This window comes from Symphodus melops, assembly GCF_947650265.1.
Source record: "Symphodus melops genome assembly, chromosome: 15".
Taxonomy (NCBI): Eukaryota; Metazoa; Chordata; class Actinopteri; order Labriformes; family Labridae; genus Symphodus; species Symphodus melops.
In genome coordinates this window covers 24216371-24233383 of record NC_136705.1, presented here as the reverse complement: position 1 = coordinate 24233383, position 17013 = coordinate 24216371, and the positions used below count along the sequence as shown (strand labels likewise).

At 44.4% G+C, this 17013-nt stretch overlaps 1 protein-coding gene and 1 long non-coding RNA gene across 5 annotated transcripts in view; one reads left to right on the top strand and one right to left on the bottom strand.

Annotated features, from left to right (window-relative positions):
* LOC306836407 overlaps positions 1-17013 on the top strand; it is a 124030-nt gene that overhangs the window by 3641 nt on the left and 103376 nt on the right. The window lies entirely within an intron of this gene.
* pde10a (phosphodiesterase 10A) overlaps positions 1-17013 on the bottom strand; it is a 63553-nt gene that overhangs the window by 6361 nt on the left and 40179 nt on the right. For 2 of the 4 annotated variants that reach the window (XM_079363456.1, XM_079363458.1), the window contains exons 3-17: positions 11732-11760; positions 10211-10334; positions 9302-9351; positions 9043-9183; positions 7929-8084; positions 7423-7473; positions 5774-5832; positions 5460-5511; positions 4420-4562; positions 3364-3456; positions 3082-3268; positions 2038-2180; positions 905-988; positions 670-820; positions 439-594 (exon numbers count right to left, since the gene is read on the bottom strand). In XM_079363456.1, coding sequence (XP_079219582.1) covers positions 439-594; positions 670-820; positions 905-988; positions 2038-2180; positions 3082-3268; positions 3364-3456; positions 4420-4562; positions 5460-5511; positions 5774-5832; positions 7423-7473; positions 7929-8084; positions 9043-9183; positions 9302-9351; positions 10211-10334; positions 11732-11760 — 1619 coding nt within the window. The remainder of the gene's footprint in view (positions 1-438; positions 595-669; positions 821-904; positions 989-2037; positions 2181-3081; positions 3269-3363; positions 3457-4419; positions 4563-5459; positions 5512-5773; positions 5833-7422; positions 7474-7928; positions 8085-9042; positions 9184-9301; positions 9352-10210; positions 10335-11731; positions 11761-17013) is intronic. The other 2 variants (XM_079363457.1, XM_079363459.1) reach the window with 1 other exon arrangement.

Below are 17013 nucleotides of genomic sequence, written 5' to 3'. Positions count from 1 at the left end.
TGTCTGCACGCTGTTCAGCTCCTGATGAGCAACTTTATTTTAAACAAGCCAATCTTTCAACCTGTTAGATCTTCTCCTGTTTCAAATAAAGTTGCTCATTGCGTGCGAACCTTTCTCTTTTTTTTTCTGCATGTAAACTTTATCTTTGTCCTGTGTCTGTATGCATGGTGTTCGGATGTGCGCACACTTGATTTCTCCTCTTAAAAAAAGGACAAAATAGATAAAATATGGGCCTTTTGTGTCTTTTCATGCACATTGTTTCCCCATTCTTTGCCTCCATCTGCAAGTCTGCAAGCAAGTCGGAGGTATCCTTCAGTGACGTAAACATCCGTCATCTATCCTGCATTCCCCGTTCTTTTTTGTGCATCTGTTTCAACCAAATATTAGAATTTAAAGGATGATAAATATGTATGATATTTCCGCATAGTAGAGCTCTACCTGTAGGATGGAGACAGTCTGAGAGAAGTGGTGTTGCTCCATGGTGGAGGTGGAGTACAGAGCAGCCAGTGGGTGGTCAAACTTCTGCAGGTACGTGTTGCTGTAGCCCCGATGGTCCAGATCATGGCACAGGCAGGCGATCAGCAGACCCTTCTTCTGTAAACGATAGAGAGACAACATGTTGAAATCACAAAGGAAAGATTTCGTCTGAAGGAGCAATAAAACACAAACCTCGAGCTCCGTGAACATTCCGGAGGTTTTCTGCAGGATTGCATACATGCAATGTGCCACCGTCACCGCGTGCTTCCAGTTGTGGTAGGGCACACGCCGGTAGTTCTTCCGGACAGACATGGTGAAACGGCACAGCTTCTCCAGCTCGAAGCTTCATTGAGAGGAGATACACGATCAGCCACCAATCATCTCAAACTTCAATGACAAACCCACGTGTACGTTGTCCTGACATTACCTGGTCTTCCCACAGGAGTTATGAACCATGTAGATGAAGACAGCGGGCCAGATCTCCTCAAAGGGACTGATGTCAAAGTGGAACCTGGAGGGGTGAGGAGGAGAGTAAGAAGATGTACAGATGTGTAGACCTCAGAGATAAAAGGCTGAGGAGCTCAGACATCTGGAGGGAGCTTGGAGTTCAGGTGGCCCGGGCATCTAATTATAATGCTTCCCTTTGGAAGTCTTATGGGTTTGTCCCACTGAAAGGAGACCCTGGGATAGACCCAGAGCTTGCTGGAGAGATTATAAATCCCATCTGGCCTTGGGACAGGAGGAGCCAGGAAGAGGGACGTCACATAAATGAAAGACTAAGGATGGATGGATGTGTAAAACAGCGAAATCTCAAGGCTGTGAAACTAAGTTGCAGTTCCTTTAGTGGCCACTTGAGGCCGACTCCGAATGTGAGTCCATCCCCATAAGCCCCCTTTTAAAAACACCCAACCTTAAGAGGAGAATTAAACATGTTTCAAACAGACCATTCAGGTCTCTGTGACACATTTTCTTTTTATGACAACAGAACGTTAGAATTTATTTAATTTAAACAACAAACTTGTCCTTCATATTATTGTTTATTAGTCACACTAAAACAGTCACTGAACTCAGTATCTTTGCTGCTTTTTTTTGTCTGTAATGAAATTATCTAAACAGTAAAATGAGTCACTTTGAGGCCTTCTGAAAGGTCTGAAATATTTAGTTCTAATTAGCAGGTATGGATGTCTGGCTTGTAAGCTCATTCGCTCTTTGTCATAGTCAATGTTTTCATGCTCGTCTCTGCAGAGCCGTCGGGACTGGCGAGACTGTTTCTTTTTCTTTGTGAGGATTATTTTGTTTCGCCGCTGCTCGCTCTCCCCTGCACAGATCCTAGAGATCAGGCAGCGAGCTGAGCTTCTGGGAGGCTCCGATGGTTAACTGGCTCGTCAGTATTTGCTAACCACTCACTCCTCTCCATCTCCACCCTCTTGTCCAAACATGGTCCGCTTTGCCTCCAGAACACGGTGAACTAAAGCGGTTATGTTCTTTATTTACACAATCCTTGCTCTGGACTCTATCACGGTCCCTTAGACCGACCGCACAACCTGAACTGGGACTCACATTTCGATCTCTTTATAAATGGGTGCAGGGAGGTTGAGCTGGGTGAGGGTCTTCCACTCTTCGGATGTGCAGATGCTGTGATAAGACAGTTTCTCCATCGTCACTCTGTAAATGCATTCAGAGTGCCGGATCCTGTGGTACATCTGCAGAGAAACACAGAATCACAATGTCTTTAAAACGTCTGCAGAGAAACAGAACACCTCGGTGCTGTAAACACCACAAGAACGTCCCAAGTCCAATTCTTTGTGTATCACTGCCGGAGTTTCCAGGAAGGTCAGGCTAAGTTAGGTTATCCTCATCAGTCCTGTATCATGTTTTATTTGTGCGCCTCCAAGAAAAAAAAGTGTCTCCACATCTGGTTTTTATCTGTCCCCTTCCCAGACCGGCAGGAGGAAGACAGTCAGGTCAGTGCATGCGCCAAGCCTCACACCTTCCACCATAAATCACCATAAATCAGGATCAGGGCCTGGGCGAGTTTCCTCGAGACGTGAAGCATAAATTACAGCTAAACATAAATCCTGTCAGTGGACGGATGCAGACTCCTTGTCTTAAAATATTAACACGCCTCATCAATTTTAAAACCAACTTTGTGACGCTGCTCCTGCGTAAGTTTGTCGCACGAGATGACGGTGAGTCAGGCCCCACAGAGAGGAGAGGCTCCGGCAGGCAGACCACACACACACATTCAACTGCATCTTTCATGTGGAATAATTTTCTCTTCTTCCAGCTTAAGAGGGATGCAAAGTCTCAAAAGAAACCCTCGTCAACCCTGGAGAAAAAGAAGTAACCACTCTGTCAAATAGAGAAAAAAAACCTGCAGCCTAGTAACAGCTGCAACGAGCCCTCCAGCTACAAGTATGAATGTAGGACAGTGAAGAAGAAACTACGTCAAAGGTGCAGGTATCTTAAAATAAGCCAATCAGAGTCGAGCATGCATGGCAAAGAAGCATTATATCATTGTCTTCACATAAGAGCGATACGGCGAGGAAGGATTGTTTTCTGGCTGTTGGAGGAAATCAGCAAAGGATGACTCCGCCCACTCACATTTGCACAGTGTAAGGCCAGAGCACAAAAGACTGCAAACATCTTGAAGTTGTTCTCGTCCGTTTTAGTGAAGGCACTTCCGCTTAGTTTGTTCACCATCTGCACCACACCTATAACAGTCCCCCTGCTCACGATGGGCATGCACAGGATGTTCCGCGTGGTGTAGCCGGTTTTAAGGTCCACCTCTCTGTTCGGGAACAAGCAGAGAAACACATGACATGAGTATCTGCTTACGACAGAGGTCGCAGACATGAGGCTGTTCAGAGGTGTGCTGCAGTTTACCGGTTGAACCGTGGGTCTGCATAGGCATCTGGGATATTTAAGACTTCCCCTGTCTGAGCCACTTGGCCAGCGATTCCCTTGTCGATAGAAAACCTGCAGCGAGTGAATAAAGGAGGAGAGTTAGATCTGGACAGCTGCTCAAGTCTGTCTGGGTGAAAATCAGGTTACAGAAATCAGTAATCAATCAATTATATGCAAATTCATGTGAGCCAACCAATATACATCACAGATAGTGTGGATGAACTGATTTTCTGAATACAGATAAAGATTATGCTCCATGTCGCTCAGAGAGGAAAATGACTTTTCCCTTCACATGTTGTCTGAGCTGACGACAATGAACAACGCGAGCCTAAGAGCGACCCGTGTTCAGAGGTTGTGTTCCTCCAAACATGTCACTCTCTCTTCCTGCTTTCTGACTCTTTTTACTGTCCTGTCTCTAAATAAAGGAATAACAAGCCAGCAAAATAAACCTTAAAAAAGGAGGATATCAAGTAACACGTATGCACGAGCGCCGCCGGATCACAACTGCCCTATAACAGAGCGGAGAGACGACCCCATCACTTCACTTTCAACTTTAGTTACCTCACGTCTCACTGAGCGGTATGAAAAACACCGAACATTATCAGACTGATTGTAAAAAAAAATAACGTAAAGACAGAAACTATGGCGTCACTTTTTAGACACTTCATCTCCCTCAGATGTCACTGAAAAGCTTTATGGACGCTGACTTTGTCCGAGCGTTCACACCTGACTGTGTTCATCTGAGCTTCATTCCTCTTGTAGAAGCTGAAAACCTCTGGCGGCAGTGAACGCACCATTAGCCACAGAGGGATTTGATTGGTGCTTTCCATACGGACCTCACAGCAGTGATTGGTCAGAGAACTGGTTTCAGGGAAGGGGATTTATTGATTGCTGTCTGGGCTGTTTAAAAGGACTCTAACAAACAGTGTAAGCTGGATATGTTTTGCTCACTCTTTGCAGTTCATCCTTACAAACTGGAAGCTCGGACATGTTTGTAAACCAAAATAAAAAAGATCATAAAGTATATATACAAACCTAATTTCTTTGGTTTTCCTAAAGACAGGTTTGCCTTCTTTCTCCTCTCCGATATCGAACAGGTCAGAGTACAGTTCTTTGTTGTTGTGATCTACCTGGAAGAGTGCGCACCTGTCGGCATTCACCAGGTTTTTTGCATATATCTGCAAAACAACAGCAGGGACAGAAAAGTGTCAGCAACAGTAAGGGTTAAAACATTTACATAAAAAATATTATCATGACTATCAGCGACATTATCATTAAACCGAATGTGTCAATCTGCCATTTAAATTGTTTGTTAAACGTCAGGTCATTTCAGTACATTCTGTTGTTGAACACGATGACTCGAATGACCTGAGACGACACGACAGTCCACAACATACAAACAGAGAGGTGGGCTTAAGTGAAAGAAACCAGAAAATTAACCTTTTACACGAACAGATCACGTGTTTAAGAACTGCAAAGTGGGAGAACACGTGCAAGCTGCAGATTTGAAGTTTATTTACGTCGAAGCATGTTTGTAGTTTTTTTTTAAGGTAGGTACGTGCACCGAGATCATAGCGATTGCATGCATACGCTCCATGCACCGTGCAGCAGTCACGGGATATAAACGTCGCTCCCGCCCATTCCGACTGGCTCGAGGCAAATTCTCCGGAGAAAATCCTGCAGCGTTCTCACAGCAGCTCGCTCGCACTTGCTGCAGAAAAAATATAAGGTGTTTGGCAGGAAGTAACTCCGGCTGAAGTCTGAGTGAAAAATTCGGCTTTTTTCGTTCACACGTGCAGCTCCTCATGGAAATATCGGGAGTTAGTGTGAAAGCCTTTATTGATTATACATTTTTTCTTAGACACTACGTCCATGTCCATCATATAGATTTTTTTTTTTTTCAGAACAAAGCGACTGACACTACCTTTAACTATTCCAAATAATTACATATATATATCAGCAGTGCAGCTCATCTAGCCTCCTGCAGCAGCAGCCTTTTAGACAGACACAAGCTAACAAACGTGTAGCCTTGAGGACAATGTGAATGAACACAAACTTGCAGAAATCACACTCACCATAATATGTTCAAGTAGAGAATCTATTGCCACAATGTTATCAAAGTATGTTCTGTGCAAAAAAAAGAAGAAATGGTGCATTGAGATGTTTGACAGATGGGAAGCTCTGATGACGTTCACATTCAAGACATGACACCGAAGGTTTCAAAACTGTCACCATTTATTTTATTTTCTATCTAACCTAGAGTATTTAACCTAGCATGAGAAAAGATGCTGCACTAACATAAAGCTGTTCTTGTTTCAATTACAAAGAACTCTTCTAGTACATTCTCCTCTGTATAGATTTATTGTTAAAGTTCAGCAGCAGCTCTTACTTTGACACATCTAGAAGGAAGTCGTTGAGCTCAGTCTGTTTGGCGAGGCCTCTGCACACCTGGGAACAAAGAGAAAGAGATTCTGACTGCTTGAAACAATCACAACACGCTGGAAATGAAAAATCATCACATTAGTTTAAAGGTCACATATTCTGTAAAATCCTCTTCACCATGTTCCTCTAACTCGAATATGTGTCTCTAGTCCGTCTACAAACCCTCCAATCATGAGAAAAGTCCATCCTCTCCGTCTTCTGTCTGCTCCACTTTTCAGAAAATGTGTGCTCAAACAGGCCGTTTGGAGATTTTCCCTTCATGACATCACAAAGGGCAGTAGCCCCTCCCCCAGGTGGGTGACACTCCCACAGCTAGGTGTTTGTTCTGCCCTCTGAGTCTGCCTTCTCACCGAAAACAATAGGACATGGAGCCAGAAAGCAGCGAGTACAACCGAGCCCTTCCAGAGAGGGGGCGTGGTCAGACACAGCTCATTTACATATTTAAAGCTACAGACACAGAAACAGCCTGTTCTGAGCAGGGCTGAAATAGAGGGGTTTATAGACATGATCAAATACAGGATCAGAGTGGATTATATCCTCGTGCTGACTCCTGTGCTTCTGATATTGTGTTGCTGAAGCCAAATATCGATATTTTGCGGAAAAAAAAACAAATGACACGTTCAGCACGTTTCCTTGATAATCACTCCTGAATGACTCCTCCCTGTATAGCTTATGATATTAGTAAGGGTCACATGACGTTAACTGTCCACAAAGGAAACATAATGCTTTTTGTAAACATAACAATGAGCATGGTCTTGTTACCTGCTCTTTCGTTAATGTTAACAGACAAACAGCAAGGTCCTTTACCTGGGACATTCACCATTAAGCAGACTTAAAAAATATTTTTTTTTCTATCATCATTGTACCAAAAACTTGAATCTGTATTTTCTTCATTTTCAATATGATTGTGATTGTTTATAAAATGAAGATGTTTTAGCCTGTTTATCTCATTTTATCCACTTCATTTTAGGTTTGAAAATGAAGGTTTTTGTCAAGCTAGCACACCGCCTCCATCTTTGATTTAACAAACTTCCCCCTCCTAAGTTTGAAAAATGAGTTTCACTCCACAGACTTGGCCCCCGTTCCCATCTCCGACATTTTTCCCTGAACTCTAAAGCATCCTGCATGCTCTGTAAAAAGACCAACTCTCTGTCTGCACTCTCAGCTTTGGACCACCTCCACGAGTTTCAACAACAACGGCGTGTTGTGCAGCGAGCAGCAGTGCTGCGTCGCTGGCTGAGGCTCCGAGGTCCACTGTGGCCGGCGCTGCAGTGGGACGCTGCTTCTCTGAGGTGTTACGCTATCTGTTCATAAGAAAACAGCGCTGGGGCGTAATGACGTCTTCAGGGAGCTGTTTGTTGAATCTGTGGCTGAGTTGATTGGACTGGGCCCAGTGACAACCCAGTTCCTGTACACAGTGGATTTCCCCATTAAAAACAGCAGCGCAGAACCAGAACAAACAAAGTCAGCCAAGATCATAATAAGCGGGACGGCTCGGCTTCACCTTGCTCCCAGACAAGTCTTTGGGGAAGTCATACAGCGCGGCTGCAACATGTGATGCTGATTCAAACTTGTCCTGTGTGCACGTTTGCTCACCTGTACTTGATGAATGGCAACTGAAGCCCACGCCAGATTCGCTGTAGCAACCTGGAAAAGAAAGTAAAGCTCAAGATTTTCAAGGTTGACTCAGCCCATCACCTTCTCTCTTTGGTGCATTAGAACACACTCATCAGCCATTTTTGAGAAGTTTGACGTTCACAGAAAAGCCAGTAAAAAAAGTACAGAATCAGAGACAGACGGAGACGCAGGTTCAAAGCTGTAACACAAACGCGTCAACACATATTCCTTTTGAAGTTTCAAAGCTTTCTGCTTTGACTTTACTGGCATTATGTTGAGTAACATGTTTAATTAGCAGCTTGTAAAAAGCTCTTGAACACAGATTTTAAGATTTATAAAGTATTTTCCAAACTCATTTGAACCCCACAAATCTGAAAAGAGGTCTTAAGCAGATCCAGATTAAGGTGAATACCAGGCTAAGTGCCGTTCTGAGAGCCTCGCTCCAGCCTCCCACTATAGGAGTGTTTTGTCTGGGTCAGACTGACCTCCTGGTGGCTGAGGTTGAAGGGCTCCTTGCCCCAGTGCCGATGCAGCTCCAGGATGGCGATGAGGTCCCCGATGGCAGTGAGGATGGGGAGGCACAGGACAGAGTGAACGTGGATCCCTGAGTCCTGCCCTGTGCCGTCGGGGAAGCGCTCATCCTGCAACACACGGGTCGGACACGTCATTCTCAACATCTGCACGCACGCTGATGACGAAAACAAAGAATCTCAAAATGCATCCTCCCATCTTTGAAGCTTTGGTTGCCAAAGAAAACGCAGAGAAGTTTGTGTCCAACATGCTAAAGTGCTCATTAAGCATGTGTTTGTTATGTGTAGTACACCAGCACCTTTTTAGCACCTCGTCTCTGCAGTGCTTTCTGCACTTTAAATTTCACAAATGTCTGTTTGGTAAGGTTCTGTTCGGAGACGTGCATCATCAACCTGCTGGGAGACGCAGATTGGAAATCAGCCTTTGGTTATAATCTGTATATATTTATGTTTATGCTGAGTGTATGTGCACTGCCCCACTTTTATGATGTTATTTTTGGATAAGTATAAAATAGTCCCATCTGTGTACAGTATGTGTGAGAACATTGTGTGTTACATATTAGAGAGGAGCGTCTGCTCCAGACGTCCGTGTGACATCAAGGACAGTTTTTTTTCAGCACCCAGCTGTTTTACGTCCAGAAGCGAGGAAGCGACTGTTTTCCCCCCTGCCATTTATTTAAAATGTTTTTTTTTCTCCTGCTCGGACATCTCGTCTTATTCAGAGTACACGAAGGGTGAATGAGGACATCGGCCGCAGAGAGAAAAGTTCCCCATCATTTGTTATCTGTACTTTATTATAGCTGCAGTGAGCACAAGGGCAGAGCGCTGCAAAACACAGCAAACAAAACGAGTCCTTCACAGAGTCCGACTGAACCTGAAGGTATGCTGTTTTTTTTTTTAAATCTTTAGCTCGACTTGGCTGATTGCATTGAACTAAGAGAGATGGAAGATTTAGTGACATTCACACCGATATATCGTTCATGTTAAAGTTAAATGTGACTATGCAGGTCGCTGCTGCAGAACCACAGATAACTGAGGATTCCTGCCGTCAGTGAATCAGCAGCCTTACCCCCATAATGTCTTCTACGAGGAGTGTTTTGTGAGTCTTGGCAACATAAGCGGCGATGGTTGTCCCAAATGCGATGGGCCCGGAGGGGATGAGGCTCGGAGGGCCGTCTTTGGCCCCCGTTGGAGTGAACATACATAAACTCTATTGAGAAGCACAAACAAGAAGAGAGAGGGACACAGACATGGAGAGAAATGTGAAATACATGCACATCACTGGATTAGAGTCTGACATGTACACAGAGAATACTCTCTGCACTTACATTGTTGCATTCTCCCAAGAAGTAAAGTGCGAATCCATCTGCTTTTGTTGCTGTTGAAAAGAGACAAACGTGTGTTAGATCGTCTCCTTTAAGACGTGTCGAACAGAAAATGACAAACGTCCAGCTGGAGTGTGTTAACTGTGTCCCACATAAGAACCAGGGCAGCCTGAGTGAGGGCTTTCACTGTCACCCAGTTCATCTCACTTCCACTCCTCCTTTCAGTCTCATGCCACGATCATATATCGGTCATGTTGATGTGACGACACAGAGACTGCTGGAGGATCACAGATGATGAGGAAGCTCAAAGAGTTTGATTGTGTGGTGGTGCAGGGGTTAGCGCTGTCGCGTCACAGCGGGGATCAAGCAGCAGAGGAGGTCTGCAGAAACCAGCTCTCTCTGAACGCTCCGTTTTGGTGTGTGTGTCTCTTTAAATGCAATTTTTTTCATAATATGTCCCCTTTAATATAGAATAAAATATAAACTGTTTTGAGCCTTTTTTGTTACATTGACCCGTGTGGAGCACAGATCACATGATCATTCACACTTCTGAGCTCATGCTTCAGTCATGTTCTTTGAACATGCTAACATCATGATACATGAAACATGTCGCACATTCTCGAGGCCTAGTGAAAAACTTCTTTTGATTCTTTTTTCAGATTCTCTTCATCTATTTTGCCAACCCGAATCAGGAGAGAAGAATCTGACTTTAAATGTACAAATAGTTTTTTTTTTCTGCTCATGTGACATATTTATTTTTCATTCAGGGCCGAGCAGAGCAGGTTCACCACGGCGAGAGTTTTTGAATATGGAAACTTTTTTTCTCACTTCTAAAAGATATAAGCAGTGTCTCTTAAAGCTGTCGTGATGTCATCTGAGATGGAGAGCATGAACAAGCTGTTCCTCTTTCACCTGTTTTGATGATGTTGCACAGCTCATACAGCAGGAGCTTGTTGTCTCCTCCAGTGTCCAGCCGCTGCTCCATGTAGCTGTAGAGTTCGTATACCACGCCCTGCATATCTGTGTCCTGGTACTGCTGGACACAAGACACACGAACATTGCAACTTCACTGTCTCGCATAAACACGGGGATAGGATATCAAATACAGCAAGAGCACAGATGAATGACAGGACAAGCTTCGCCTGGTTACGCACACGGTCTAATGTTACTGCTGCAGCAGCTCGTTACTGACTCGAATGGGAATTATTTTTGAATGAAAGATCCATTCATCTGAAGATTACCATCCACCCCACCCTCGCACCTCCTCACACTGCTGTGTTCGAGCTCAGGGATGCCCCCGCAGTCCCAGGAGGAGGCCACTGGAGCCCCACAGCTCTGATTAGAGCCCTGCCAAGCTGTGCTGCTCAGCCTCAGCTTAAAAGTATGGTTATGTAAGAGGCGGACCTCCTGCCTTGTACGGGGCCAGAGAGACCCGACTATTTCTGCGGCTGCAGAGAGGGCGAGGACAGGACGGCAGGGAGAGTGGCGCAGTAGAAAAACCCCACGGGACGCCTTCTATCCTCCCACATCCTGTTTGCACAGACGTATGGATGACGCACTGAGAGGTCGAGTGGCCCTTGGGTTGTTGTTTTTTTTTTCCTTTTATGTATGCGTGTGTGAAGCCCCCGCTGGTCAGCTCCACGGGCGCTGACACCTGGCCGCCTCAGGGCCCGACGGGGTCAAGAAGACAAAGGTGTGAACGTGCATGTGGAGCGAAGGGGGTCGACGCTTTCCCTTAAATGTCCTGGAAAGTGTCGCACACATGGGTGGAGCAAAATATTCAGCTCAACTGAAGATTCTTTGAACGTCTTTACTTTAAAAAATAATATTACACCCCGGACTCCAACGCGGATTATTGAGAGACGTGTGCTCGTGGTACCCTGATAGTCGTCTGTTTGCGCTCTCACATGCAGCTCTAACCGGAACATTTTAGGACGTTTACAAGAGTTTTTGAAGAGCAATGTTGACTCCTGTTCCATCTTGGAAATAGTTCAGCCATGATGCTTTCTTCAGTGAGTCAACAGGATTAACTCATGAAGTATTTTAACAGACGTTTTCTCCTTTATGGACAAGGAAGTTAAAGACAGACGGGACACATTCAAAAGAGACAGTCAGTGGACGACATGACTCAAAGGACCGAGGTCAAACTCAATCCCATGTGCACTATAACGAGGACTTGGCTCAGTACGTCGGGCACGCAATATAATCACTCGCCCATCCGGAGTCCGATTATTTTTGTTTTTTAATTTATTTTAGGGACGGCACAGATTCAATGCAGAGAATAGAACTGATGTGCAGCACAGAAAGTTTAAAGCTTAGAGCGTATCTAAAGGGTACAGCAAATACAGCAAGCAACATTTAAGCACGTTTATGACTTTGTGCGACTTTGGCATGAAAAAGCAGATAAATATAATTAAAGTGACAAAAACCTACCCTGCTGACTTCTTTAGCTGACGTGTCATCTGTGAAGAGAAAAATCACAACGTTACAAACAAGTTTGATTCTGTTTAATGTGGATGCTCATAATCGTGGCAGCTCGTCGATTAGTAGTTAAAGGAGCAGTCTGTAACTCTGCCCCCTAGTGTTTAAAATGAGTACTGCAGTCTAAACTCTAATCATCACAGAGAGCTGTGTGGCTCCGCCCCCTCCTCTCACACAGGTCACCATGTGGTGGACACTGTAGCTTCAGTGTTTAGCCAGCTCTGCATGTGGTGGACACTGTAGCTTCAGTGTTTAGCCAGCTCTGCATGTGGTGGACACTGTAGCTTCAGTGTTTAGCCAGCTCTGCATGTAGAGACACTGTAGCTTCAGTGTTTAGCCAGCTCTGCATGTGGTGGACACTGTAGCTTCAGTGTTTAGCCAGCTCTGCATGTAGAGACACTGTAGCTTCAGTGTTTAGCCAGCTCTGCATGTAGAGACACTGTAGCTTCAGTGTTTAGCCAGCTCTGCATGTGGTGGACACTGTAGCTTCAGTGTTTAGCCAGCTCTGCATGTGGTGGACACTGTAGCTTCAGTGTTTAGCCAGCTCTGCATGGGTCTGTAAAGCTTTCTGCGTTCTAACCTCTCTCCATGTTTCATCTCCAACATTGATCCTAGTTTGAGCAGCTTTCTGCTGCTGGAGCTTATTAGAAACATGCAGAGGCTTTTTAGCTCGGGTACAATCACTTCTATCTGAAGCTGTTCCACTGCCCGCTTCCATCGCTGCAACACCTGTTCACCTGATAACTGCTCTCATATCTGGCAAACCCAGGGGTGTCCAAAACGGCCTTCAAAGCCCCGCCTACCTTCTCTGGTCCAATGAAATCCAGAGCATTCAGGAGCAGAATCTAAAGTTAGAAGGAGGACATACTGGCTGCTGCATTGTTGTCAGAGAAGCTTCAACACAGCAGGTTTCCTTCATGATCACACAGGAGTAGAACGTCATTATTTATTCAGTAGATATCTTACTGGGAAGTATAGTATAGTTTGAATCTGACTTTTAACAGATGAACGTTAAATGAGCAAATCTAAAATGAATATTTCTTCTGTGTCTGATGCTCAGACATTCGCTTAAATGATGTTCCTTTTAAAAACAGAATTAGCCGAGGTTTTAATTCAACTTGACAAGTGCAAAATTTTGTGGCCTGGAGTGCAAATTCCTGGTGTGATTTCAGACTGTTGGACAGACAGCAGACGCATGACTATTGTCTTTGGACATCGACACTGCGGTGTGATAATAACGAGAGCGTCAGCCAATCACAACAGTTTCTGGACTTGTAGTCTGGGAGTGGGTCTGCGAGGGATGAAAATAAAACCATTCACACTGCTCACACGGCTTTTCCTTTAACATGCGTCAACAGCACCGGAGAACAGTAACTGCTCTGATCTCTTTGGGGAATTTTTCATGTGATCAAACCATGCAAACAGCCGGGGAGATTTCAGACACACCGACTGAAGTGCTGACTAGAGCCCGGTCCTCTTTGGAAACCGACCTCTTTGTACGTGTGAAGACAGAAATTACAGCCAGCTGCATTGTTTGTTGTTTTAAACATTCCTCCAGTATGCTATGAGTTTCCTAACTTAGCCGTGAGAGCTATTTTAGAGTGAACTCCAGGCCGGCCGTGACGTCAATCAGACGACAGAGAGCTGCACTTCAAACAGGACTTCAAAACAGAACAAATAGAAATCTTTTTTTTTTTGTCCGTGTGTGTAATGACTTAATGAGGCAGAGAATATTCCGACGTGAAACTTGTGAAGGAAAAATGAGGCGGCCTTTTACCTGTTATACTGCCAGAGAGCGCTGAAACACAAACACCATGACAGAGATGATTCTTTGGAGAATTATGTTGTAAGGAAATGACCGAAGACGATTTAATCTTCACCCTTATTCACTACAGGAACTCAGAGGAGATCAAATGAAACACGAAATTCACCTGTGCAATCCAGGTGAATTGCACAAAGGTGGTCTGAAGGTTGACCTATGATGCTGGAGGCCCAAACTACAGTGTGCAAAGTTTCAGCTCATAAACTGAATGTATGTCGGAGTGACCCCAGTAATCCCAGGGTAAGTCCTGGCAGCCCTGCAGCGTTCTGCCAGGAGAGACCCCCCCCCCAGAAAACCAGCTCCCAGTAGATCTGTTGTGTTAAACCAGTTGGACCAGTTCCTGCAGTTTCCTAAAGAACGCACACGTGCAGCAGGTTCAGTTCAGCTCCAGTGTGTGTCAAAGTAAAAAAGACACAAACACTTTCAGTTTGTACCACTGACACAGGAAACATGAAAAAAACTCCTGCTGGTGTCTTCATTCCTTTAAGGATATGAAGCCAGGTTTGTATGCAGGTGTGTGTTCGGCCTCATCACCGTGTGGTTTGGTCAGCCTGCAGCACAGAGACAGACAGTAGTAACCTTTTTCTAACAACATCCCATATTTTCAGGGACTTGCTGTGTTTTCAGTCAACAGAGGAGGAGCGGGATGACTCTTAGAAAAATCTAACGGTGCAGCGAACACTAAACACAACCGAACCCGGCAGAGGCTGAACAGACCTCCTCTTTCCAACCTCACCGCCCCGTTCCAGCTTTTCCTGAAGCGGAACAATCTCAGTCAAAATGTTTGTCAGGTGTGCGGAGCTGGGACTTTCCGGCTCTGCATATCTGTTACTCTAAACAGATCAGTCAGACACTCTTTTAAAAGCCTCTGGAAATCTGGCAGATTCAATATGAAGACATTTAGGATATGATGGTTGAGAGTCTCGTTACAAAACAATAAAGCTGAGAATAAATCTTGTGTAGGGTCGTTTTATTAGCAGAATTCAAACTTTGATGCAGAAAAAACAATAAAATCAAAAGTCTTAGGCAACCAGTAGTGTTTAAATTCTTGCTAAAGGGAACCTTGGCAGTGCTTAGAAGGTGATCTTTCATCTTTCTAGGTACCCGACCAATTTCAATCCCAATTTCAAATTCACTTGGACAGGACAGTGAATTTCTAAATTCACTGTCCTGTCCAAATAAAGGCTTATTAAGAAAAAAGACTGAAGATCTGTAGTTTCTTTAAAAAATGTCGTTACTCTCCTGATACCAATAATCATTTAAATAACAAATAAAATGCAGCTGGAAGAAAACAACGATAACATCTGTCGATAATTATCAGACCGGACTGTGAGGAGTCAAGCAGACTCGATCCAGACTACAAGGAGCATGAGAATACAGAACAGAATATAGATGTAACATTTGTGTTGTATTTATGCAGCTTCATAAACAAGTCTTGAAGCAGCCCGGGGCGGAGGCCTCAGTCAGCTGGCTGTAACGTGCCCCGTACTCGATGGGAGCTTTATTGATCTGCAGCCACAGATAGGCACACAGGACGCTCAGCTGGCAGTGACTCAGCAGTCGACATGTGTCCACACGATGGACGCTCTGCAGCTCCCTGTTCACCTCCACACCTGCCTGTGACGTGCTCCTTTAAATAAGGATATGTAAGAGGACTGATGGAAAGCCCTGCAGGTGAGGCCGCTCCTCTATCACACAGGATCTCTGATGTTTAACAGCACAATCACATCTTTGTCGGCTTGTGACTCCACAACACAAGGAAGGAACAGAATCAGCTGCTTTACAGCTCGGCACAACCCGCGCCAGAAACAGAGACCGGTTTCTACCACAAAGCTCGCCATGACTAATCCAACGAGGGGACAAACATTTTAAGAACATTTAACGACGCCTGTGTCAGTTTGTTCATCCGTTTGTCTTTGAGCGCAGCGCTTCCCAGTCTAGTTCTTCTTGGAGTGCCATGCGTATTGGTGCTTTCACACTTGCACAAAACTCCTGAAAACTTTCCAAAAAAATAAATCAGGATGAGCTGCATGTGTGAGGACAAGCAGACGCTCGGACTTTACGTGGAGTCTCTCACACCCAGCCGCCCCCACGTGTGAGAACGAAGCAGGAAATATTCAGGAAGCTTTCAGGGACAGAAATATTCTCTCGTTATTTTAAGGAGGGCAGTTGTGAAAATGGCTGAAGAAAATCAGAAGCCTTATAGGATAGATAGATAGATGATAGATAGATAGATACTTTATTGATCCCGAGGGAAATTCAAGTTGACGAGATATTCCAAGTATCTTCTGTGTGCAGCTGCTAAATTGAGGATGTGTGGGATTTTTCTCCGTGTTAGAAAATGAGATTAAAGCTGGAGAGAGACAGGAAACGTTGGAGGATGAAATGGAGCAAAGGGGCGAGGTCTGGTTTAAACTATTTTTCTGAACTTTCTGAAGCTAATTCACAAAAAAACAAAACAAAAACGAGTGAACTCTTCGACACTGAAAAGATTAATTTGTGTGGACAACCATGTCCACATATTTTTAAACACGTCAGACGTTGAGTGTTCAGCTGTTGTTTGTCTCAAGAGTTTCCGTGAAAAGAAAAAAAATGCTCAACTTGAACAAAAACAAAAAAAATGAGGAAAAACAGAACAACAACTTTCAGGAAACCCCAAGAAAATAAAATACACGATTCAGATTCAGTAAGACAGGGATTTTCCCCCAACGAACAATAAAAACTTCCATGACATGAACAATAACTGTGCAAACATGTTTTAATAAATTGTTCTTTTAATATATGACACCAAGAGGAAGCTTCGAAAAAAGAAGCTGTCATTAAGATATTGAACGTAAAAAATAAAAAAATGTGCATCCTTTTCAAAAAATGGTGTTAAAAGCTCTGAGCTGCTCCTGCGTGTTCACACTTTCAAAGAAAGAGGAAACAAACACACGAGAAAGAAAAGTGAATCTTTAACAATCTGTGTTTCTGAACTGATTGAAACAGCCTGCACGGCTGTTTGCATGAGCAGAAAGTCGTGTGTGTGTGTGTGTGTGTGTGTGTGTGTGTGTGCTTGTCTGCTCAGAAGAAAAACGAGAGGCCTCAGCATGGGAGCAGCCGAGGGTTTGGGATTTATTAATTACCTCATGACAGCGTGTGGTGTGAAGTAAACATTGCCAGTGGGACAGGGGGCTGAGAGGAGTGATGGTCAAATGAAATCCACAGGGATTGTGGGAAGTTGTGTTCAAGTCCCTTCTTATTTACAGTCTTTTATCAGGGTGCTGTTGGGTCCAGCCAGGATGGCAAAGTTCAGGCTGTGTATGTTTGGAGAACTACAACAAAAGACTCTTTATCCCAGCATGCCTTGCAGGTACTCCCAGAATGCTTTGCCACACCTAACACAGAGGTGTGAAGTCTGGGAGGTATAAAG